Source organism: Medicago sativa, chromosome 2 (assembly GCF_051527215.1).
Source record: "Medicago sativa cultivar Bolivia chromosome 2, Bolivia_mono, whole genome shotgun sequence".
In the NCBI taxonomy this organism is placed as follows: Eukaryota; Viridiplantae; Streptophyta; class Magnoliopsida; order Fabales; family Fabaceae; genus Medicago; species Medicago sativa.
In genome coordinates, this window is record NC_140750.1 from 80,346,908 (window position 1) to 80,364,599 (window position 17,692).

The window sequence follows — 17,692 nt, forward strand, 5'->3', positions numbered from 1 at the left end:
CATGTCCAAGTCTGCTATTTGTTTTTGGTTCAATTTTTAATTTCACTTGAAAGTATAACAAAATTAACGAGGATAATGCTATAGAAAACAGGGTTATGATGCATGTATTAAACAATTAGTAGATGCTAACAAAGTTGCCTATTTTGTAGCTTAATGGATCTGTCTTATTAGATAACAGTTGGCAGATAAGGATTCGTTCCTTTAATTAGTAGCTTATAATCTACAATTTAGACAAAACATGTGCTACTGCAATCACTGTCTAGGGTGAAATCTCCACTTCACACACAAGTTCATCTGCTGCAGACCTATTTGATTAGCTAGAATGAAGTCTTCTGGAAAATTTACCACAAGGTTCCGATTACCAAGTAAATGTGTGACGCATTTACATAAACCATAGTCGTCCGATCTTAAATCGATATAAAAGATTATTTATAGATGATTTAGTGAAAGTGTAATGTAACACCACCAATATCAAATCGATAGCCGATATATGTTAATACATGTAACTGCGCGATTTTCAAATGTACCGAATCCGGTCCCTCCAATTAGCTGACCATATCACATGTTGCACTAGTATAGACCTCAACAAAAACAACCAATATGTGATGTATTATGTCCCATGATTCATGAGTTTCTGTTCACTCATTTCGAATTCCACAACCTATGCCGTTTTTTGAAGAATGGCCGGTGCTGTTTGTGGTCCAGAGCTATTCATATCCCCTCCAAGTAATACATGTTTGTTTTACTTTTATGATTATGATTATTTCCTTCACACACTACAAGAAAATTGCCATATAGCAACGGACACCTTTAGCAACTGTCAACAGAACCGTCGATATAGATGAGTATTGCCGTTGCTATAGGGTCTCTCGATAAACGCGCCCAACTTTCACCAAAATTTCTTTTCCTCCAAAACAACCCGCTCTTTTTTCACTCTCTCTTATAACTTTTTCACCTTTTTCTTTCTCACAACAAAATAACAAAAATCACCTTCTCTCCAAACCTTAATCGATCCTCAAAACCAAATTCTTCTCCATCCTTGTCCTCATAATCCATCCTTCCTCTGAGTCAATCCTTCCTAACCACCGCTTTTCTTCTTTAGCACCGCCGCTTCCGCTCTTCTCTCTGAACCCGTGTTTCCTTTATAAGCACAACCGCTTCTCTGATCCTCTGAACCGGTGTTTCCTCAATCTCCTCCATCTTTCTTTTCTGATTCTCGGAACTAAGGTAAGGGAAAATCCTCAGTTCTATAAAAACCCCCAAACCCGTGTTTCCTTTTTAACAACAGCCGCATCAGTTTTCACTTTTTTCCTAATGTTTAGCTTATATTTCTCCCTCTATTCTTTTTCTGCACGCGGATACAAGATCCAAGATTTCTCTCTCATATCGAAAACCCCCAAATCTCAAAGGAGGAGAAGAGAAAACCCCAAAATTTTCCTCAATTTCTCAAAACCCCCAAATCTCCAATCTCACGAATCCTCTCAATCTTCCTTCACTAAAATCAACCAACCCACGATTCAACCCAACCCATGAAAATCTCTGCGAAATCGTTTGTGGCCTGATTCAACCCAATGACTCAACCAACCCTCAAAGACACAATCGATTCAAGGTCAAAGGTATCTTCTCTCCCAATCTTATAGCTGTTGTTGTCATCTTCTAGCTTCTTCGCTTGCAATCTCAGAGTATGGTAATTGTTATTTATATTTGTTGTTTTGCTTATGGAATTTTAACTTTGAATTTGTTTCTGTTCCACTATAAACAGGTTGATTACTGCGAAGTATCATGCTTCTGTTCCGTTCTCTTCTGCACTTTCGCTCTTTGTGGCTTCACTCATGCTTTTCACTCGTGCTCAAGTATCTATTCTCTACTATAATTTTTGATTTTCATTATTATTACTACTTGATTTATAGAAGTTGTCATTACACTATGTTATCTCTGAATAGAATTTGAATTAGCTTCAATTTATATGCTTGGTTCTGTTTCTCCTATAGTTATTAAACCTGTTTTCTGAAAACTTTTTGTAGGGGTTTGCAAGAACTCGGATACGGTGGGAGTTTCAGTAAGATTCTGATACTTTTTAGCTTCAATTCAAATACTATTGTAATTATTTTCTATAATATTTTCAATTTTAGGATTAGATCTGTCAAGTCTAGAATATGTTGAAGTTAATCACATGTGTGAATAGGGTAAACATTCTACTCACTACTAATAAGTTATAACATGTATTTAAATGTATACAATAAATAGAAATAATCAAAGTGGCAATATAATGTTGTGTAATATTATTGTTTATTGTTAAAGATACCATAAATTAGACAGCTAGCAACATAGCTATGGAGTACATATATTCTTTCATGGATAGTCTCTAGCATAAATTCATGAAATAAATTCCATCGCATTGTTCATAATTATTTTTACAAAGAGCTTCTCCATAGCACCAACAAGTGGCTTGGACGCCAAAATCGGTTTCCTGATTCAAAGTTACTTTAATTTTGCCTTAATGTTAGCCATGTCACTAGCTGATTTGATGTCTTTGTTAAAATCACTCTCTGATTTGGATTTTTTGACTGCATTGTCCACTCTTATATACACACTAATCGCAGTACATTTCATCATCTGGTTTGTAGTTTCTTAGCTCAGTTGTGGCATCTGTGGTTGGTTCGAGCCATCTTTTCTGTGTTGTGGCAGACTCAAACAGTGCAGGTTTAAGAATACTGGTGCTGTCCTTGGAAAGTCTTGTAAGAATGCTTATGGGAGGTTTGAGATTGTTTTAAGAAGAAATCACAATCTGCCTGCCGATGCAAATGCTGTTAGTGTTCTTGTTCCCAAATCTGATCAAACTTCTGAGGGAGGTATAAGCTAATTGCTTCAGAATTTTTGTGTGCCATGTATGTTGAATAATTGATTCCTCATTTAACTATTGATTTTCAAATTTAGCTTTTATTTTCTTAGCCTCTGTATTTTGGACTTAACAGTTATACTTTTCATGTTGTCAATAACAAAAATAATAAATAATGTCTTTTTGTTCTTTTTTGTAGATTATGTAGTAAAATGGTTTTCTCCTCTTGGGTTGCTGGGTTTTTTTTCATTTTCTGGATATGTTTGTACAAAAGATGCCCCTGCAGCTGCCTTGGGAGAAAACAGCCGGAGAGTACAACTGATACTAAATGTGTCAGAGATGTGTTAGTCGTGTCTTGTATAGGATAACTTGTTTACTGTCTGTATATGTGACCTGGTATTTATAAAGTTATGTCTTATGAACTTGGGACATCATTTTAGAGATATGTTGAAGATGATGTAATCTGAACAAATTGCTGCTTTTGCTCTCTCATTGCTTCAATTCAAAGACATGGATTCTGGAGATTACAAGAGGTAATTGGCACTAAAATGAGAATACTTTTTGTTTTGATTTAAGTGGTTGCACTTATTATAATGTTGGAGCCAAGGTTATATTCGATTTTCTTTTATTGTTTGGTTGGATTTAATGTTGCAAATTTCTTTTATTGTTGCATAAACATTTTCCATTCTTGTATATGGATGGAATTCATGCTAAACAACTTTTGAAATATCTAATCATGTATATTTTTCTGATCCTTTGTGATTCCTTGATTTGAGATTTGCTTGTGTTATTTCTCAGTTAATGCATTTGGGTTTCGCCATCGTGTGTCGCCATTATCCACACTGCTACAGCTCTCTTGCTGCACCTCCTGAAGGTAAACCCTTCTGTTACCTTTCTTACTCTTAGTTGTGGTTTTGATGATTATTTCTGAATCTTGAATTAAATACATGTAATGTTAGGTTTTAAAATTCAAATAGACCAAGTTATTTTTCCTAATTCTCTTTTTAGCTTTTTAATAATTGTGATTTGGAGATTTTGATTTTTGTCATTCTGATTGTGATTTGTTGTGCTGAGTTAATATTGATATTAAAATATGACTAAGATGATAGTGGGAAAAATGTTAAACTTACTTTTACATGGCATAGGCGTTTTTTTGTTAATGAGATTTCTTTTAGGATTGAGTGTATTTTCTCCTTGTTGTGTTTTGTTATCGTAGGATGTAGGCTTTGTGTTGTGTGTTTTCTGTTGGATTCTAATAATTCTCTCTCTCTCTCTCCCATGTTGCAGACGAGTCAGTGGCAAGTTTGAAGTTTACTTCCTTGCAGCATCCGCTGAAGTGTGTGCCGGCTTCAAATATGATTTAACGACTGTGTTGATAACATTCTCCGTTCCAGTTCCTTAAGAGGGGATGCTTAAATGGTTAATAGAAATCCGAGCTTAAGTCATAAATATGTTGTATTAAGTTAATTCTATAAGGATAAGAGCTTGGTACCATCTAGCTTTGTTAGTTTGTAAGATTTTAGTTTCACATGTTTGTAAGACTTGTTAATTTGACAATATAATTGAAATTTTCTATTATGTTGCTTTAAATATTTTGTGGTGCATATAATAAAACAGTGTAAAACTTTTGTTATTAAAAAAATATTTGGTTTAGACAAAAATATTTATTTGTAAAAAAAAAAAAAACAGACTTATAGCAACGGGCAGTCTGGTCCTATACCAACGGATATACAGGTTGGCTAAAGCAATTAAACAGTTGTAAAATGTCGTTGCTATAGCTCTGAAATTTTTAGCAACAAGCTAGTTATCCGTTGGTATAAGGTATTGGGACGACACTTATGCCGTTGGTATAAGCATAGTATCCTAAACGGCAGCAGGTGGGCGTTGGTATAGGTTTTATTACCTATACCAACGGTTTTTTGGACTTTTACCAACGGTTTCTGCCGTTGCTAAATGGCAAATTTCTTGTAGTGACATTCTACCCCACCAAACATCACCTCTATACCACTCCCTACTATTCACATGAAAGAATGGTTTATTTGGACACTTCTAATGAATCACGCCAGTGACAGCTAAGGTTGCCAGAAATATACATGTTTGGATATGCATGTGTATACCAAATAACTACATTCCCTCTTTTTTCTTTCAAAACTCTATAGTACATGTACCTTTATCCACCCTTTTAATTTCAAGTGTCCCTTTACAATTTAAGGATAACCATTTATTTATTCAGTTTAATACAACCTGATTAGTTTGGGCGCTAACGAACTCTGACACTTTAAGCAAGCGGTTGATAGTTTGATCCATGACTTTTACGTACGGAGTAAATTTAGTCGGGAGAACCTATCTTGTATATCCAACCAATTTTTCGACATATATTATTTACCGTCAAACAAGGTGGATACTTCGTACGCGTACCTATAAATTGGTTTTAATAAAACCAGTTTAGTTAAAGCTTATAAAAGAATATAGTATATATAATTAATAATGATAATAATGCAATCTTACAGATCAAGTTCGTGAACTTATTTAACTAGCCTTGATGTAGCAGTTCACAATTTCTACTATATATATAGCTCACAATAGAAGTCTTGTACTACATTTCTAATTAGGAACATTTTCCTTATCTCATCACATTCTTATCCTTTCCTTCGCTAGAAACTTGTGTAGATGGGTCATGGCATAGCATTTGGACGCTTTGATGATTCTTTCAGTGTGAGCTCCATTAGGGCTTATGCTGCTGAGTTCATCTCAACCTTGATCTTTGTTTTTGCTGGTGTTGGTTCAGCCATAGCCTATGGTTAGTTTTTTCTTCTTTACAAATGAATTAAACAAAATCAAGATTATACATGACCATGAAACTTCTAAAGTAATACATTGTTTTTACTTTGATAAAATATTTCATTGAAGAAAATGACACCTAAATAGTATAATAAAAAAATGTAGACTATATGTTGCAAATAACAAAGTTGGAGTTATGGAAACCAAACACTTAAAAACTTTGTACTTTTGCAGCTAAGTTGACATCAGGTGCAGCTCTTGATCCTGCTGGATTAGTAGCAGTTGCCGTTTGTCATGGTTTTGCTCTTTTTGTTGCTGTTTCTGTTGGAGCCAACATATCTGGTGGACATGTCAACCCAGCCGTGACCTTCGGGTTGGCTATTGGGGGACAGATCACTATCCTCACCGGTATCTTCTACTGGATTGCACAACTTCTTGGTTCCATAGTGGCATGCTTTCTCCTCAAGTTTGCCACAGGAGGCTTGGTATGTTTATCATTCTTGCATCACAAGTTTCATACCTTTTCGAATTTTAAAACATCAATAGTTCCATAACTGACTGTATCTTATGTATTTGTTTTCAGACAATTCCTATCCACAGTGTTGCTTCTGGTGTTGGAGCTGGTGAAGGAGTTGTGACAGAAATTATCATAACATTTGGATTGGTGTACACAGTATATGCCACAGCAGCTGATCCTAAGAAAGGATCATTAGGGACAATTGCACCAATTGCTATTGGTTTGATTGTTGGTGCCAACATCTTAGCTGCAGGACCATTCTCTGGTGGTTCAATGAATCCGGCACGTTCATTTGGGCCTGCAGTTGTAAGTGGTGACTACCATAACAACTGGATCTATTGGGTTGGACCTCTTATTGGTGGTGGTTTGGCTGGTGTCATCTATGGCTATGTCTTCATGCCCTCAGACCATGTACCTTTGGCTAGTGATTTTTGATTTGATTGAGGTTGTTTTGTTGCTTTTGTGATTTGTGTTCCTCCATAATAAAAAGGAAGGAAAGCAACTCATTCTTTTCTTCTTAGCTTTATCCTTTGGTGTTTTTCTTCTTTGAATGTAAAACATTTGGTTCATCGTTGTGTTCATGAAACATTAATAGAGGTTGTCCAAGTATTGTTCACAGAAATCCTGCAAATTTGTGAAATAGATGAAGTAACTTTGTATTGAATTCAATGAAAAAACACAATACAAGAGAAATTGATCGAATACAAGAGAAATTGACAACTTAAGAAACTAGTAAGAAGATAGAAGAAGACTTAGTCCAAGGACTCAAGCCATTACTCTCAAAGAGAGTACCAAAGGGAGAGAGGAGAGACTTTCATCATTTTTCTTCATTACCACTATTGATCCTCTTTTTCACTATTTATGCACAACTCAAGGTTTCTTGATTTTAGAGCAACCACATCCATGCCACCCAAATGGGTGGTATAAATGGGACCCACATAATATATTATATTACTTTACAATTCCCAATTATTTAAACCACTCAACTACATTTTCTAAATATCCATACCACTCCTCTAAAACTCTAAAATGGGTCCCACTTATCTTACAATAACAATATACTACTAATTAATAATCTCACATATCAATTGATAAAAATAATCAAAAGTAATATTTTGTCAGTTAAATATGGGTGGTACTGCATTACCACTTTGTTAAGTTTTACTACTTGTTTGCATGCCAATCAGTTGCTTTCTGACACGTTTTCATTTGGGTCAGTTATACCACATGCTTTTGCACCGATAATTATGCTCTTAGAGCATACACATCCATACCACTCCTATGGGTGGTATAAATGGACCCCACTCAATACATTTTATTACTTCACAAATCCCAATTATTTAAACCACTCAACTACATTTTCTAAATATCCATACCACTCTTTCATAACTCTAAAATGGGTCCCACGAAACCCCACTATATACACCACAATTATATTTTACATTAATATATAGCATCCTTTTGATATCATAAATAATTTTATATTAGTTTATAACTTCAGCAAAACTCAAAGGCACCGTAGCATTACAGAGCAACGATTGCAACAATATACCACTGCCTAAAAGTTAAATATCCTTGCTAGTGTCTTTGGGAAAAGTGAAGACACACCAATAGTCAACCGATATTGGTGCTCTTAGAATCACTAGCCAAGTGTCATTTACCTCAACCAATTATGTTATGTCAAGTGCATTTGCTCATGTGCTATTTTGGCTTATAACACCTTTGTACTTATTTCCAATGTACAAGGTTGGAATCCTACAAAATGCAACGATTGATCACAAGGTGCTAAGAAGATCTAGTAACAATTTTCTGGTAGCTCAGTTCCATGGTCGAGTTTGAATCAAGTGGATGAGTGAAACTATTACACTAAAAATGTAGGGGTAAAGATTGGTCAGAAATACACCATTTTCTTGTAGTGGACAAGGTCAAAGTGCCTATAAAACCGTCCTAGCTATCACCAGGATCAAGAAGCACAAGATTAAAATCAGAACAATGAAAGTTAATACTAACAAAATCAATTAATTCAGTCACTACTGTTTAATCAGTTAAGTTAGTTCATGCAACTTTTTCTATAAAAGGACTGATTTTGAGAAAGTGAGAGAACATAAAAGAGAAAGAAATGTGATAAACAATGTTACAAAAAAAAAAAAAAACAGTGAGAATATGAAAATTCTAACAAAGATATACAACTTCTATTACAAGCAAATATCAAATATTTTCTTGACGATTTACACTAAAGATTTTCCTCACAAAGAGTCTGCTGAGTCATCATCATCCTTTTCATATTTCCATTCATGTCCTTTCCACTCTGGTAATTGTTGAATCACAACCTACATCACATGGAATGAAAATATACCAATATATTGCTCAACATAAATTAAGCATAAATAATAAATACAGCCATTTTATTAATTTCTAATCTGTATATTAATTAACCCAAAAAATTAGTAGTACTAACCACCCCTGTAGAATCTGCTTCACCCACAGTTGTTTGACATGCTAATCTCCAATTCTTTGGTTTCTATAAAGAAAACACAAGATATCATAATTGTAATCTTTCTTACCACAAGAGTTCACATTTCACATATACTTATGCTAAAAGTTTGTTCTTTCTTTCAATATGACAATTAAGTTCTTATTAAAAAATAACATTAATCAAGTTAAGATTTAATCATTTACCCTCTTAAGTTTTTCTTTCTCTTTGTCAGTGCGAGGACTCAGAAGCTCCTTGCCTTCAAGAACCTAATAGCAAATTAAAAAAAAATACAATAAGTACTATATAACTATATACTACCCAATAAAATGTGCATTTTTTGCTAGAAAATTATATAAGATTATTATAGCTCACCTCTACCATACATGTAGCACAAGTTCCACCCCCTCCACAATTTAACAAAATTCTACCCTGGAAAAATCAACAATAACATAATTAATTATCACCCAATTATTGATTAAGAATAAAATAATTTAAGTTGTAAGATAATTACATAAGGTCCATAGAGTTCAATGTTAGAATCCAACATTATGTTCCTAAGCTTCTGTCCACCACAAGCTGTACGATAATGCACATCTGGTGTTCCATCTGGTAGCAACACAGACTAATCCACAAAACATTAGACATTAATTAGTTACATGTTATGTTATGTTACATGTATGTACATATAGTATAGTATTATGGTTTATGAATGAATATGGATTTGAACTTACACTGACAAATGCAAAGCCTATAGAGGGTGGGTCATTAGAGTCACTAATGGTCTCTGAATCCTTTTTCTCAGGGACAGTGCCAACTGCTCTAATTTTGGTTCTTGCAAAGAGTGTTGTGTTTGGTCTGAATTTTTTATGTGAGGAAGATGAGAGAGATGTGAATGCATTAGGGGTTAGTTTGAGTTGGAGGAGTGACATGTGTGAGTGAATTATATCTTCAACTAGTGTTATGTTGTTGAAGGATTTTGCATGGAATTTGAGCTTAGTGGAGTGTGTGTTTCATTTGTGGTTGTTTTTTGTGATGAAGATGATGATGATCTTATCTCATATAATTTGAATTGGTTCACACCATAAAGAATAATAATGTATGAAATAAATTTAATATTATATATTTCATATCCATGTTGGAGATAAAGACATAAATTACTAAAATCATAAAAGAAAAAAAACAAAAAAAATGAAGTAATGTTTTATAATAGAAAAACGCTAGAAGGAGGGGTTGAACCTCCGAAAAAAAACAAAAAAAATGAAGTAATGTTTTATAATAGAAAAACGCTAGAAGGAGGGGTTGAACCTCCGACCTTGTGGTTAACAGCCACACGCTCTAACCAACTGAGCTATTCCAGCTTGTTGTTGATGAATATGGTTAAATTTATTTAAACGATTTTATAAATGGCCGTGTACAAGCTTCATATAACAGACCCATTGATGGGATTGGACTAATATCAGCTCTTCAATATTTTTTGATAATAATAAGCTCTTCAAAATTTTGTAATCTACAGTTTTGTTTTATTAGCAACTAAATAAAGTCTGGTCAATAATTATTATAACAATGAGAGAAATTTGTGAAAAAAAAGTCTCAATAAGTGTTATTTTTAGTTTTCAATGTAATGTTTTAATTGACTTGTGCTTTCCTATTAATATATTGTGTATCGCTCATAAGTTAAGATATTTCACTTTACATTTATGCTATTTATGATTGGCACAATGAATAACTTGTCAAAGTTAGGTCTTTAGACCTCAAAATTTTGAGTTAAAAATTCAATTTTTTGTTATTTTTTTAAAACTCGGTATTCGGCTTAAAGACTGATTGATCTTATGAGCCCAATCCCACCGTTCACTTGCGGCAGGGGAAAGGGCGGGGCAATTAAAGCCAAATTATAGTGTTGTATGGACTTAACCTATTGATACTGACCTAAGGGGGAATCGAACTTGAGAGCTTGAAAGGAGCACACCCAAAAGATACTAAACCAACACCCATAAGCCAACTCAAATCGATTAAATTCAATTTATTATTAAAACAATTTTATTTGACGTTAACACTTAACATATCAAACTGGAGATATTCAACTATTGATGATGAATAGTTTTATTTGAAAAGTCTCTTTCATTCAAGAATGGACAATCACCTCTGCAGTTAACATTGACGTCATTTGGCAAAGCAAAAATGATTTTGAAATCAACCATCTTCCCTGGTCTCACCGGACCTTAGAGTCTCGTATTAAGCTTTTGGTGGAAGAGATCATAACTTATTGTAGACTTCAAACACACTGACCTTGTGTCTCCATAACACATATCGAATATACCTCACATATCTAGTGGATTAGGTAAAGTTGAATTGTGATGGTGTTATAACTATGTCAAATGGAGTAGGTGCTTATGGAAGACTATTCTTTTTGAAGAAGCTAAACTAACCCACCAAAATTAACACCGGAGAAAATTGAACCTAAGACTTTGAGGAGGAGCAAAGCACACTCAAAGGCTCAAAGCCAACACCACCAGACCAACCCAAGTGGGTTGAATTATCTGCAACCATGATACTACATATGCTCGAAAAATAGGATGCTGCTCTATTGTGCATGTTGAGCTTTGGGGTAATTATCATAATTTAATTTTGCCTAAGAATCATGGCTTCCAGAATGTCATTGTTGAGAGTGATATACTCACATCTATTACTATGATTCAAAATGAAGTTTGTTCCGCTAGTGAGTATCGTCGTTTTGTCCTCCAGATTATTGAGTTTAGTCGTGTTATGGGTGGATTCTATCAAGTGGGTGCATATCTTCCGAGAAGTCAATATCTTCCGAGAAGTCAACTAAATAGTCAATGCCCTTGCTAAACATAGGTTGGAATTAGATTTATATTTGAATGTTGTATATGTTGTTCCTCTGTCGCACACTCTTCCAGTGATTTTGCGAGAATTTCTTTTTCAAGGTTTTCCTAAAGTGTGTTAATATTTAAATTTTGTTTGTCCAATTTATTTAAGTAAATAAAATAGAATAGGAAACTTGTACAAAAAGAAAAAAAGAAGAAGATAGAATATGAGATTGTGTGTGTAGATGACTTAAAAACCTAAAACCTTGATAGATAAAAAAAGGGCATTATGGCCCAAATTTTAAACTTTCGCAACTTTCTTTTCCTCCCTTCTTATAAACCCACAACCCACTTCCGATTCCTCTCGAGCCTTGTTTCCTCCTCCTCTTCTTCTTCTTCTTCTCGCCGCGGTAACGTTAACGCTCCTCCTCTTCATCTCCGCAGCAGAAGCACCACCTGCACCACCCCAATGGAAGTTGAAGAGAATAGCTCCGTTGGTTTCAACAAAAGAAGGGCAGAGGGTTCTGAAAAATCCGGTTTACCCAAGAAAAATCTTCAACTCAAAGTTCGAAAACTTAATCCCATTAACACTATTTCTTATGTTCAGGTAATGGGTTGCTTCTATTTTTTCTCTTTTTGCTATAGAATTTTTCAAAATTTTTGCTTTATTTATTTATTGGTTTTGATTTTGATTTTGATTTTGATTTTAGGTTTTGGGTACTGGAATGGATACTCAAGATACATCACCTGCTGTTATGCTTTTCTTTGATAAACAAAGATTTATCTTTAATGCTGGGGAGGTAAGTTTATTGCGTCTATGAATCTTTATATGTTATATCATAAAGAACTGAGCACCCTGTTAGGATTGACTTATTTACCGGCACAAAGACTTGTGAGATTGTCTGAGAGAGCTCATCAAAACAATTTACGACCTATTAAGCACTGACACGGACACCAGACACACGACATAGATAATAGTTTGAGAAAATAACATAATTGAATGCAATCACATGTGTCCGACACCGGACACAGTCACACCTTCGATTTGAAGTGTCGGCACTGCAGAGTTTATGACATGTCTATAATCTGTCAATTTCCACAAGCTTCTCGGGATAGCTTATGAAAACTGGTTATAGATTATACGAAAAAAATTGACTTTTATCTTAGCTTTTGTTTTAGAAATAGTTTATACTTAAGTGATTGTATGATCAGTGCTTATGCTCTAAACATTTGATTAAGCTGTTTATCAAAACATGACTTTAATATATGACTTCACTTACAAGATTTATTAACCTTGTATCTTATTTCAATTCAGGGACTACAAAGATTTTGCACTGAACATGGGATTAAGTTGTCAAAGGTATATCATGTATCTCGAGCTTTAACACTTTTTTGTTGTGGTGTGAGTTTTACTGATTATTGAGTCACCAGAGATGATAGTTTGCAACAGTTTTTAGTTTCACACTCTTGCTATTATCAATGTATTGTCACTCTTACTAATTTTCATCTTTGATTTCTTCAGATAGATCACATATTTCTTTCTCGTGTCTGTTCTGAAACTGCCGGTGGGCTCCCAGGTCCGTGTTGGATTATTGTTATTAGTAATCTTGTTGTTATAGTCATTGTTCATACTATATTAACATACCATAATTTGGTATTTAAATTGTATTTCTACTTTATGGAATACTTAAATTTGATATTTAGAGTAACAATACATTGAGAGTAGCTTTCAAAATACTCACAACCGTTCATCAACTCACAGGTTTACTGCTTACTCTGGCTGGTATGGGAGACGAGGGGATGTCGGTAAGTAGTAGACTAACTTTGTATAATCTTCCAGCTCTGTCAAATATATTTATTATATACATGCTAACTTCTTTTAATTTGCAGGTCAACATATGGGGCCCTTCAGATCTTAAGTATTTAGTAGATGCCATGAGATCTTTTATTCCCAATGCCGCCATGGTTCACACCAAAAGTTTTGGACCCACCTTCGGCACCGAGTCCACTGTGCAGTGCCAAAGTGACCCCATTGTTCTTGTTGATGATGAGGTGGTCAAAATATCAGCCATTATCCTTCAACCCTGTCAGAGCCCTTCACAAAGGACAGATCATAGCACAGACATCGCTGATTCCCTCAATGGCAAAAAGCTAGCTGCTAAGCCCGGTGATATGTCTGTAGTATATGTTTGTGAACTGCCTGAGATTATGGGAAAATTTGATCCGGAGAAAGCTAAGGCACTTGGTCTAAGACCTGGACCAAAGTATCGCGAACTGCAACTTGGAAATTCAGTGGAATCTGATCGCCAGAAGAATGTTATGGTAAGCCTCAAAACTTTAACACATTCTATACCCAAACCAGGATGTAAGGAAATTTACAAAAGAAGTTGAATAGTGTGACAAATAGATTTCCCTCAATTATGCGTGATTTAGTTTAATTTTAGTTTGATGTTGAGATTCCATACAACTTATTGTATTTGTTTTCCTAACACCATAGGTTCACCCAAGTGATGTTATGGATCCTTCTATTCCTGGTCCTGTTGTACTAGTTGTAGATTGCCCAACAGAATCTCACTTGGAAGCATTATTGTCTGCAAAATCACTAGATACTTATGGCGATCAAGCGGGAAACCTGCCAAAGGCTGGTAAAAGTGTTTCGTGCGTAATTCACTTAACTCCCGAATCTGTTGTTTGTTGTTCAAATTACCAAAATTGGATGAAGACATTTAGTTCTGCACAACATATCATGGCCGGACATGAAAAGTAAGGTCTTAGTCTTTCTGGAGAGTCATTTTTTTTTCTTCTTCTGGTTTTCCTAGTTTTTATTGATAATTACTTCTGGGTGCTCTTGCTGTTTGCAGGAAAAATATAGAGGTTCCTATTTTGAAAGCCAGTGCAAGAATTGCAACACGGCTTAATTACTTGTGTCCTCGATTCTTTCCAGCTCCAGGATTTTGGTCTCTTCCAAATCAGAATTGCTCAAAACCTGGCTCTCTTGCTTCAAGCGAGGTTTGTTACTATGAGCTAAAAACAGAAATTTGTTTTCATGTACACTGGTAATTAAGACATACATCATACATGTGAGATGTGTCTAAGCAAAGTGTTTGATTTGATTCTTTTTGCAGGATTCTTTTTCAGCACCTTCTAATGTCATTTACGCTGAAAATCTTCTCAAGGTATGCCTGGTTAACTTATTTGTTTTGTAAGATGTCAAAATAAAGTTTTTACGACTGTTGATGACGATCCCTTTGAAAAAGAAGTGATTATTATTTTTAAGTGTTAAGAGCTAAAAGCTTTATTATACTTAATGCTGCGACAGAAGCTTAAGTAACAACCATGTGATTTTCAAATTAAAAATATTTATAGTGATCTGACATTTGCAAATGTGTTTGAACTCTAAATGGTTTGATGCACCTCTATAGAACTTAAGAACAGTATTCTTGTTGAATCCTTGGACTGTGGTTTTCTCATGAACCTTGTATGATGAAAAAATAAAAAATAATTCAAGCAAATTAAGTCCCCAAATTTGCTGTAAATACATTTAGTGCACTTTCTTTTCTCTGGTTTTCCTCTATTTTTGCAATCAAATTATCTCCCATCTGATCCACTTTTCCCACTAGAGCTTCTATTAATTTTCTTACATTACTTTTTTTGGGAGAGTTTTTACCTTAGGACTATTAATTTCACTTGTCCGTTCTTTGTCTATTGCTTTTGCAAAGTTGATAAATTGATAAATATATTGCTCTATGCTGCTATACAGTTTACTTTGCGCCCCTATGTTAATCTTGGGTTGGATAGATCTTGTATTCCACCTAAAGCGTCTTCCTCAGAAATTATTGATGAGTTGCTGTCAGAGATTCCAGAGGTTGTGGAAGCAGCTCAGCATGTCAGTCAGCTCTGGGAAGATTCCATTCAGGCGAAGGAAGATTCAATTCCTTTGGCTGATCACAGGAAGGTGATTGAGGAGCCATGGCTGTCTGAAGATGGTATTACTCCTGCTTGCTTGGAAAATATAAGGAGAGATGACTTGGAGATAGTGCTTCTTGGAACTGGTTCATCCCAGCCATCCAAGTATCGAAACGTGACCTCAATATATATAAATCTTTTCTCAAAAGGGGGTTTGCTCTTGGATTGTGGTGAAGGAACCTTAGGACAGCTCAAAAGAAGATATGGTGTAAGTGGTGCCGATGATGTTGTGAGATCTTTAAGCTGCATTTGGATTTCACATATTCATGCCGATCACCACACTGGGTTGGCAAGGATTCTCGCTCTGCGACGTGATTTGCTGAAGGGGGTTCCTCATGAACCGGTGCTTGTTGTAGGACCAAGGAAGCTAAAGAGATATTTAGATGCATACCATAGACTGGAAGATTTAGATATGTTATTTCTTGACTGCAAGCACACCTTTGAAGCGTCATTGGCTGATTTTGAGAATGACTTGCAAGAAACAGTTAATTCTCTGGATCTGAGCAATAGTAATGCAGAAATAAATGCATCAAAAGTTGATTCAACTTTATTTGCTAGAGGGTCTCCTATGCAAAGCCTTTGGAAAAGACCAGGCAGTCCTATTGACAAAGACACAATTTATCCCCTCCTACGGAAATTGAAGGGGGTAATCCAGGAAGCCGGTCTCAATACCTTGATTAGTTTTCCCGTTGTACATTGCCCACAGTCATATGGTGTTGTTCTAGAAGCAGAAAAGAGGATTAGTAGTGTTGGAAAAGTGATACCTGGTTGGAAGATTGTATATTCTGGTGACACAAGACCCTGCCCAGAGCTAATAAAAGCATCTCGAGATGCAACAGTTCTTATACACGAGGCAAGTCTTCTATTTTAAATCTTTTTGCTTCAATTCCTTCTGCGGTGAATGTTTTAAGCCCAACAATATATATTTCGTCCATGCTAGTGTTTTTTCTTCAACATGGATGTGTTTGCATAAACATTTTAAATAAGCTCTTATTGTATGAGTGCTTATGTCCATGTTATATCTATTATCACAGATAAACATGAGTGTTTATTTTAAGTTGTTTTCCTGAGTTATTATGGATGCTTATTACATAAGGCAAAACAGCTTGTAAATATGTTATAAGTTGTTACAGAATATCTCTGAAATACTGCACATGTACTTATGTCATAAGATATGTAAAAATAGTTGTAAATCTTGGTAACTTATGAATTGCTAATTGACGCAGGCAACTTTTGAGGAGGGTATGGTAGAGGAGGCTATAGCAAAAAACCACAGCACCACCAATGAAGCCATAGAAACGGGAGAGGCTGCTAATGTATATCGTATCATACTTACTCACTTCAGCCAAAGATATCCAAAAATTCCTGTAATCAACAAAGAACACATGGATAAAACATGTATTGCATTTGACTTGATGAGTATCAACATAGCAGATTTGCCGATGCTTCCCAAAGTTCTTCCATATCTGAAATTGCTTTTCAGAAACGAGATGACGGTTGATGAGTCAGATGATGTAGTAGATGTTGCCACTTCAGCTTCTTGACTAAACATAACAATTTATTCTTGTTTTGCATAATCTGATTATATCACTATGTTGGGTTGTGCATTATTTTACTAGCATTTATCATTGATTGCCCTTGCAGCTACCCTAACACTTGGGTTGTAATTTTTTTTTTGGGGTATTAGTTTAGTCCGTTCAATTATTGATTAGTTTATCAAAATAGTTTTGGTTGTTAAAGTGAAGAAGATACCATTATATTGAGTTTTTTAGGTACTATTTAGGGTTTAGGTACTCTAATGATTGAAATTACAAGTGCCGAGCAATTTATTCATTTAGATTTAAGAAATGTCAGTTTAGTCTCTTAAATTGAAGAATGACGGTCAATTTAGTTATTTTTTTATTTTTTAACTTAACATCACAATGTTAAAAGGTGTTATGTTTGCCTGGATGAATTAAATTGAGGTTAGGATTGAGTTGTCATTTTGTAACTTTAGTTGGCCCTTATAGTATGGAGGATTACGATGGTGGTTAACTTTGGTTATAAGTATATTTCATTCAATTTGTTTTAGTTTTTAAGCACATCCATTAATTTTCCTCTCAAACAAAATAAAGGTCATCCATTAATTTCATTAATATTTTAAGGATAAAAACTAATGTGAATCAAAACATTATTTTTCTTCAACCAAACAATTGAACTCAAGTGTTAATCAGGAGAACTTGAGTTCAAGTGGAATAATCATCAAGACCCCCTTTCCTTAGGAACCGAAAGATTAACACGCATGAAAG

At 34.8% G+C, this 17,692-nt stretch overlaps 4 protein-coding genes and 1 non-coding gene across 8 annotated transcripts; 3 read left to right on the forward strand and 2 right to left on the reverse strand.

Moving 5' to 3' along the window:
• Positions 1–1,354: 1,354 nt before the first annotated feature.
• LOC146951293 (uncharacterized) lies at positions 1,355–4,429 on the forward strand. 4 transcript variants are annotated; one of them, XM_085747250.1, is made up of 7 exons: positions 1,355–1,616; positions 1,763–1,853; positions 2,025–2,059; positions 2,628–2,852; positions 3,280–3,372; positions 3,638–3,713; positions 4,127–4,429. In XM_085747250.1, the coding sequence occupies exons 1-4, from the start codon at positions 1,572–1,574 to the stop codon at positions 2,772–2,774; spliced, it is 318 nt and encodes a 105-aa protein (XP_085603376.1). In that variant the 5' UTR covers positions 1,355–1,571; the 3' UTR covers positions 2,775–2,852; positions 3,280–3,372; positions 3,638–3,713; positions 4,127–4,429. The 4 variants fall into 4 exon arrangements, with proteins under 4 accessions (XP_085603376.1, XP_085603377.1, XP_085603378.1 ...); XM_085747251.1 differs by lacking the exons at positions 3,280–3,372; positions 3,638–3,713; positions 4,127–4,429 and adding an exon at positions 3,039–3,178; XM_085747252.1 differs by lacking the exons at positions 3,280–3,372; positions 3,638–3,713; positions 4,127–4,429 and adding an exon at positions 3,039–3,161 and having other exon boundaries at positions 2,628–2,888.
• A 1,005-nt stretch (positions 4,430–5,434) lies between these two features.
• Positions 5,435–6,759, forward strand: DELTA-TIP (delta tonoplast integral protein). Its single transcript, XM_085747254.1, has 3 exons — positions 5,435–5,639; positions 5,855–6,105; positions 6,204–6,759. Exons 1-3 carry the CDS (start codon positions 5,510–5,512, stop codon positions 6,570–6,572), a joined length of 750 nt encoding a protein of 249 aa, XP_085603380.1. The 5' UTR covers positions 5,435–5,509; the 3' UTR covers positions 6,573–6,759.
• Positions 6,760–8,221: 1,462 nt separating this feature from the next.
• On the reverse strand, positions 8,222–9,696 carry PNSB3 (NDH-dependent cyclic electron flow 1). Its single transcript, XM_085747255.1, has 6 exons — positions 9,345–9,696; positions 9,125–9,235; positions 8,986–9,042; positions 8,817–8,879; positions 8,596–8,658; positions 8,222–8,467 (listed from the first exon to the last, which is right to left on the reverse strand). Exons 1-6 carry the CDS (start codon positions 9,540–9,542, stop codon positions 8,384–8,386), a joined length of 576 nt encoding a protein of 191 aa, XP_085603381.1. The 5' UTR covers positions 9,543–9,696; the 3' UTR covers positions 8,222–8,383.
• A 201-nt stretch (positions 9,697–9,897) lies between these two features.
• On the reverse strand, positions 9,898–9,971 carry TRNAN-GUU (transfer RNA asparagine (anticodon GUU)). The gene has a single exon. It is a non-coding gene; the product is annotated as a tRNA-Asn (tRNA).
• A 1,748-nt stretch (positions 9,972–11,719) lies between these two features.
• TRZ4 (tRNAse Z4) lies at positions 11,720–17,252 on the forward strand. Its single transcript, XM_085747257.1, has 11 exons — positions 11,720–12,045; positions 12,149–12,238; positions 12,754–12,798; positions 12,961–13,015; positions 13,201–13,244; positions 13,329–13,760; positions 13,936–14,201; positions 14,300–14,447; positions 14,564–14,614; positions 15,199–16,257; positions 16,631–17,252. Exons 1-11 carry the CDS (start codon positions 11,728–11,730, stop codon positions 16,946–16,948), a joined length of 2,826 nt encoding a protein of 941 aa, XP_085603383.1. The 5' UTR covers positions 11,720–11,727; the 3' UTR covers positions 16,949–17,252.
• Positions 17,253–17,692: the final 440 nt, after the last annotated feature.

What these genes read in the sequence shown, in the direction of transcription:
- LOC146951293 (XM_085747250.1), top strand. Translation starts at nt 1,572, where the DNA reads ATGACTCAACCAACCCTCAAAGACACAATCGATTCAAGGTCAAAG. An exon ending in TGCTTTTCACTCGTGCTCAA is followed by an intron (nt 1,854 to 2,024) that starts GTATCTATTCTC and finishes AACTTTTTGTAG; the next exon opens with GGGTTTGCAAGAACTCGGAT. An exon ending in CGGATACGGTGGGAGTTTCA is followed by an intron (nt 2,060 to 2,627) that starts GTAAGATTCTGA and finishes TCTGGTTTGTAG; the next exon opens with TTTCTTAGCTCAGTTGTGGC.
- DELTA-TIP (XM_085747254.1), top strand. Translation starts at nt 5,510, where the DNA reads ATGGGTCATGGCATAGCATTTGGACGCTTTGATGATTCTTTCAGTGTG. An exon ending in TGGTTCAGCCATAGCCTATG is followed by an intron (nt 5,640 to 5,854) that starts GTTAGTTTTTTC and finishes GTACTTTTGCAG; the next exon opens with CTAAGTTGACATCAGGTGCA. An exon ending in AGTTTGCCACAGGAGGCTTG is followed by an intron (nt 6,106 to 6,203) that starts GTATGTTTATCA and finishes ATTTGTTTTCAG; the next exon opens with ACAATTCCTATCCACAGTGT.
- PNSB3 (XM_085747255.1), bottom strand. Translation starts at nt 9,542, where the DNA reads ATGTCACTCCTCCAACTCAAACTAACCCCTAATGCATTCACATCTCTC. An exon ending in TAGGCTTTGCATTTGTCAGT is followed by an intron (nt 9,236 to 9,344) that starts GTAAGTTCAAAT and finishes TTTGTGGATTAG; the next exon opens with TCTGTGTTGCTACCAGATGG. An exon ending in AGAAAGAAAAACTTAAGAGG is followed by an intron (nt 8,659 to 8,816) that starts GTAAATGATTAA and finishes TTTTCTTTATAG; the next exon opens with AAACCAAAGAATTGGAGATT.
- TRZ4 (XM_085747257.1), top strand. Translation starts at nt 11,728, where the DNA reads ATGGCCCAAATTTTAAACTTTCGCAACTTTCTTTTCCTCCCTTCTTAT. An exon ending in ACACTATTTCTTATGTTCAG is followed by an intron (nt 12,046 to 12,148) that starts GTAATGGGTTGC and finishes TTTTGATTTTAG; the next exon opens with GTTTTGGGTACTGGAATGGA. An exon ending in GCTCTCTTGCTTCAAGCGAG is followed by an intron (nt 14,448 to 14,563) that starts GTTTGTTACTAT and finishes TTCTTTTTGCAG; the next exon opens with GATTCTTTTTCAGCACCTTC.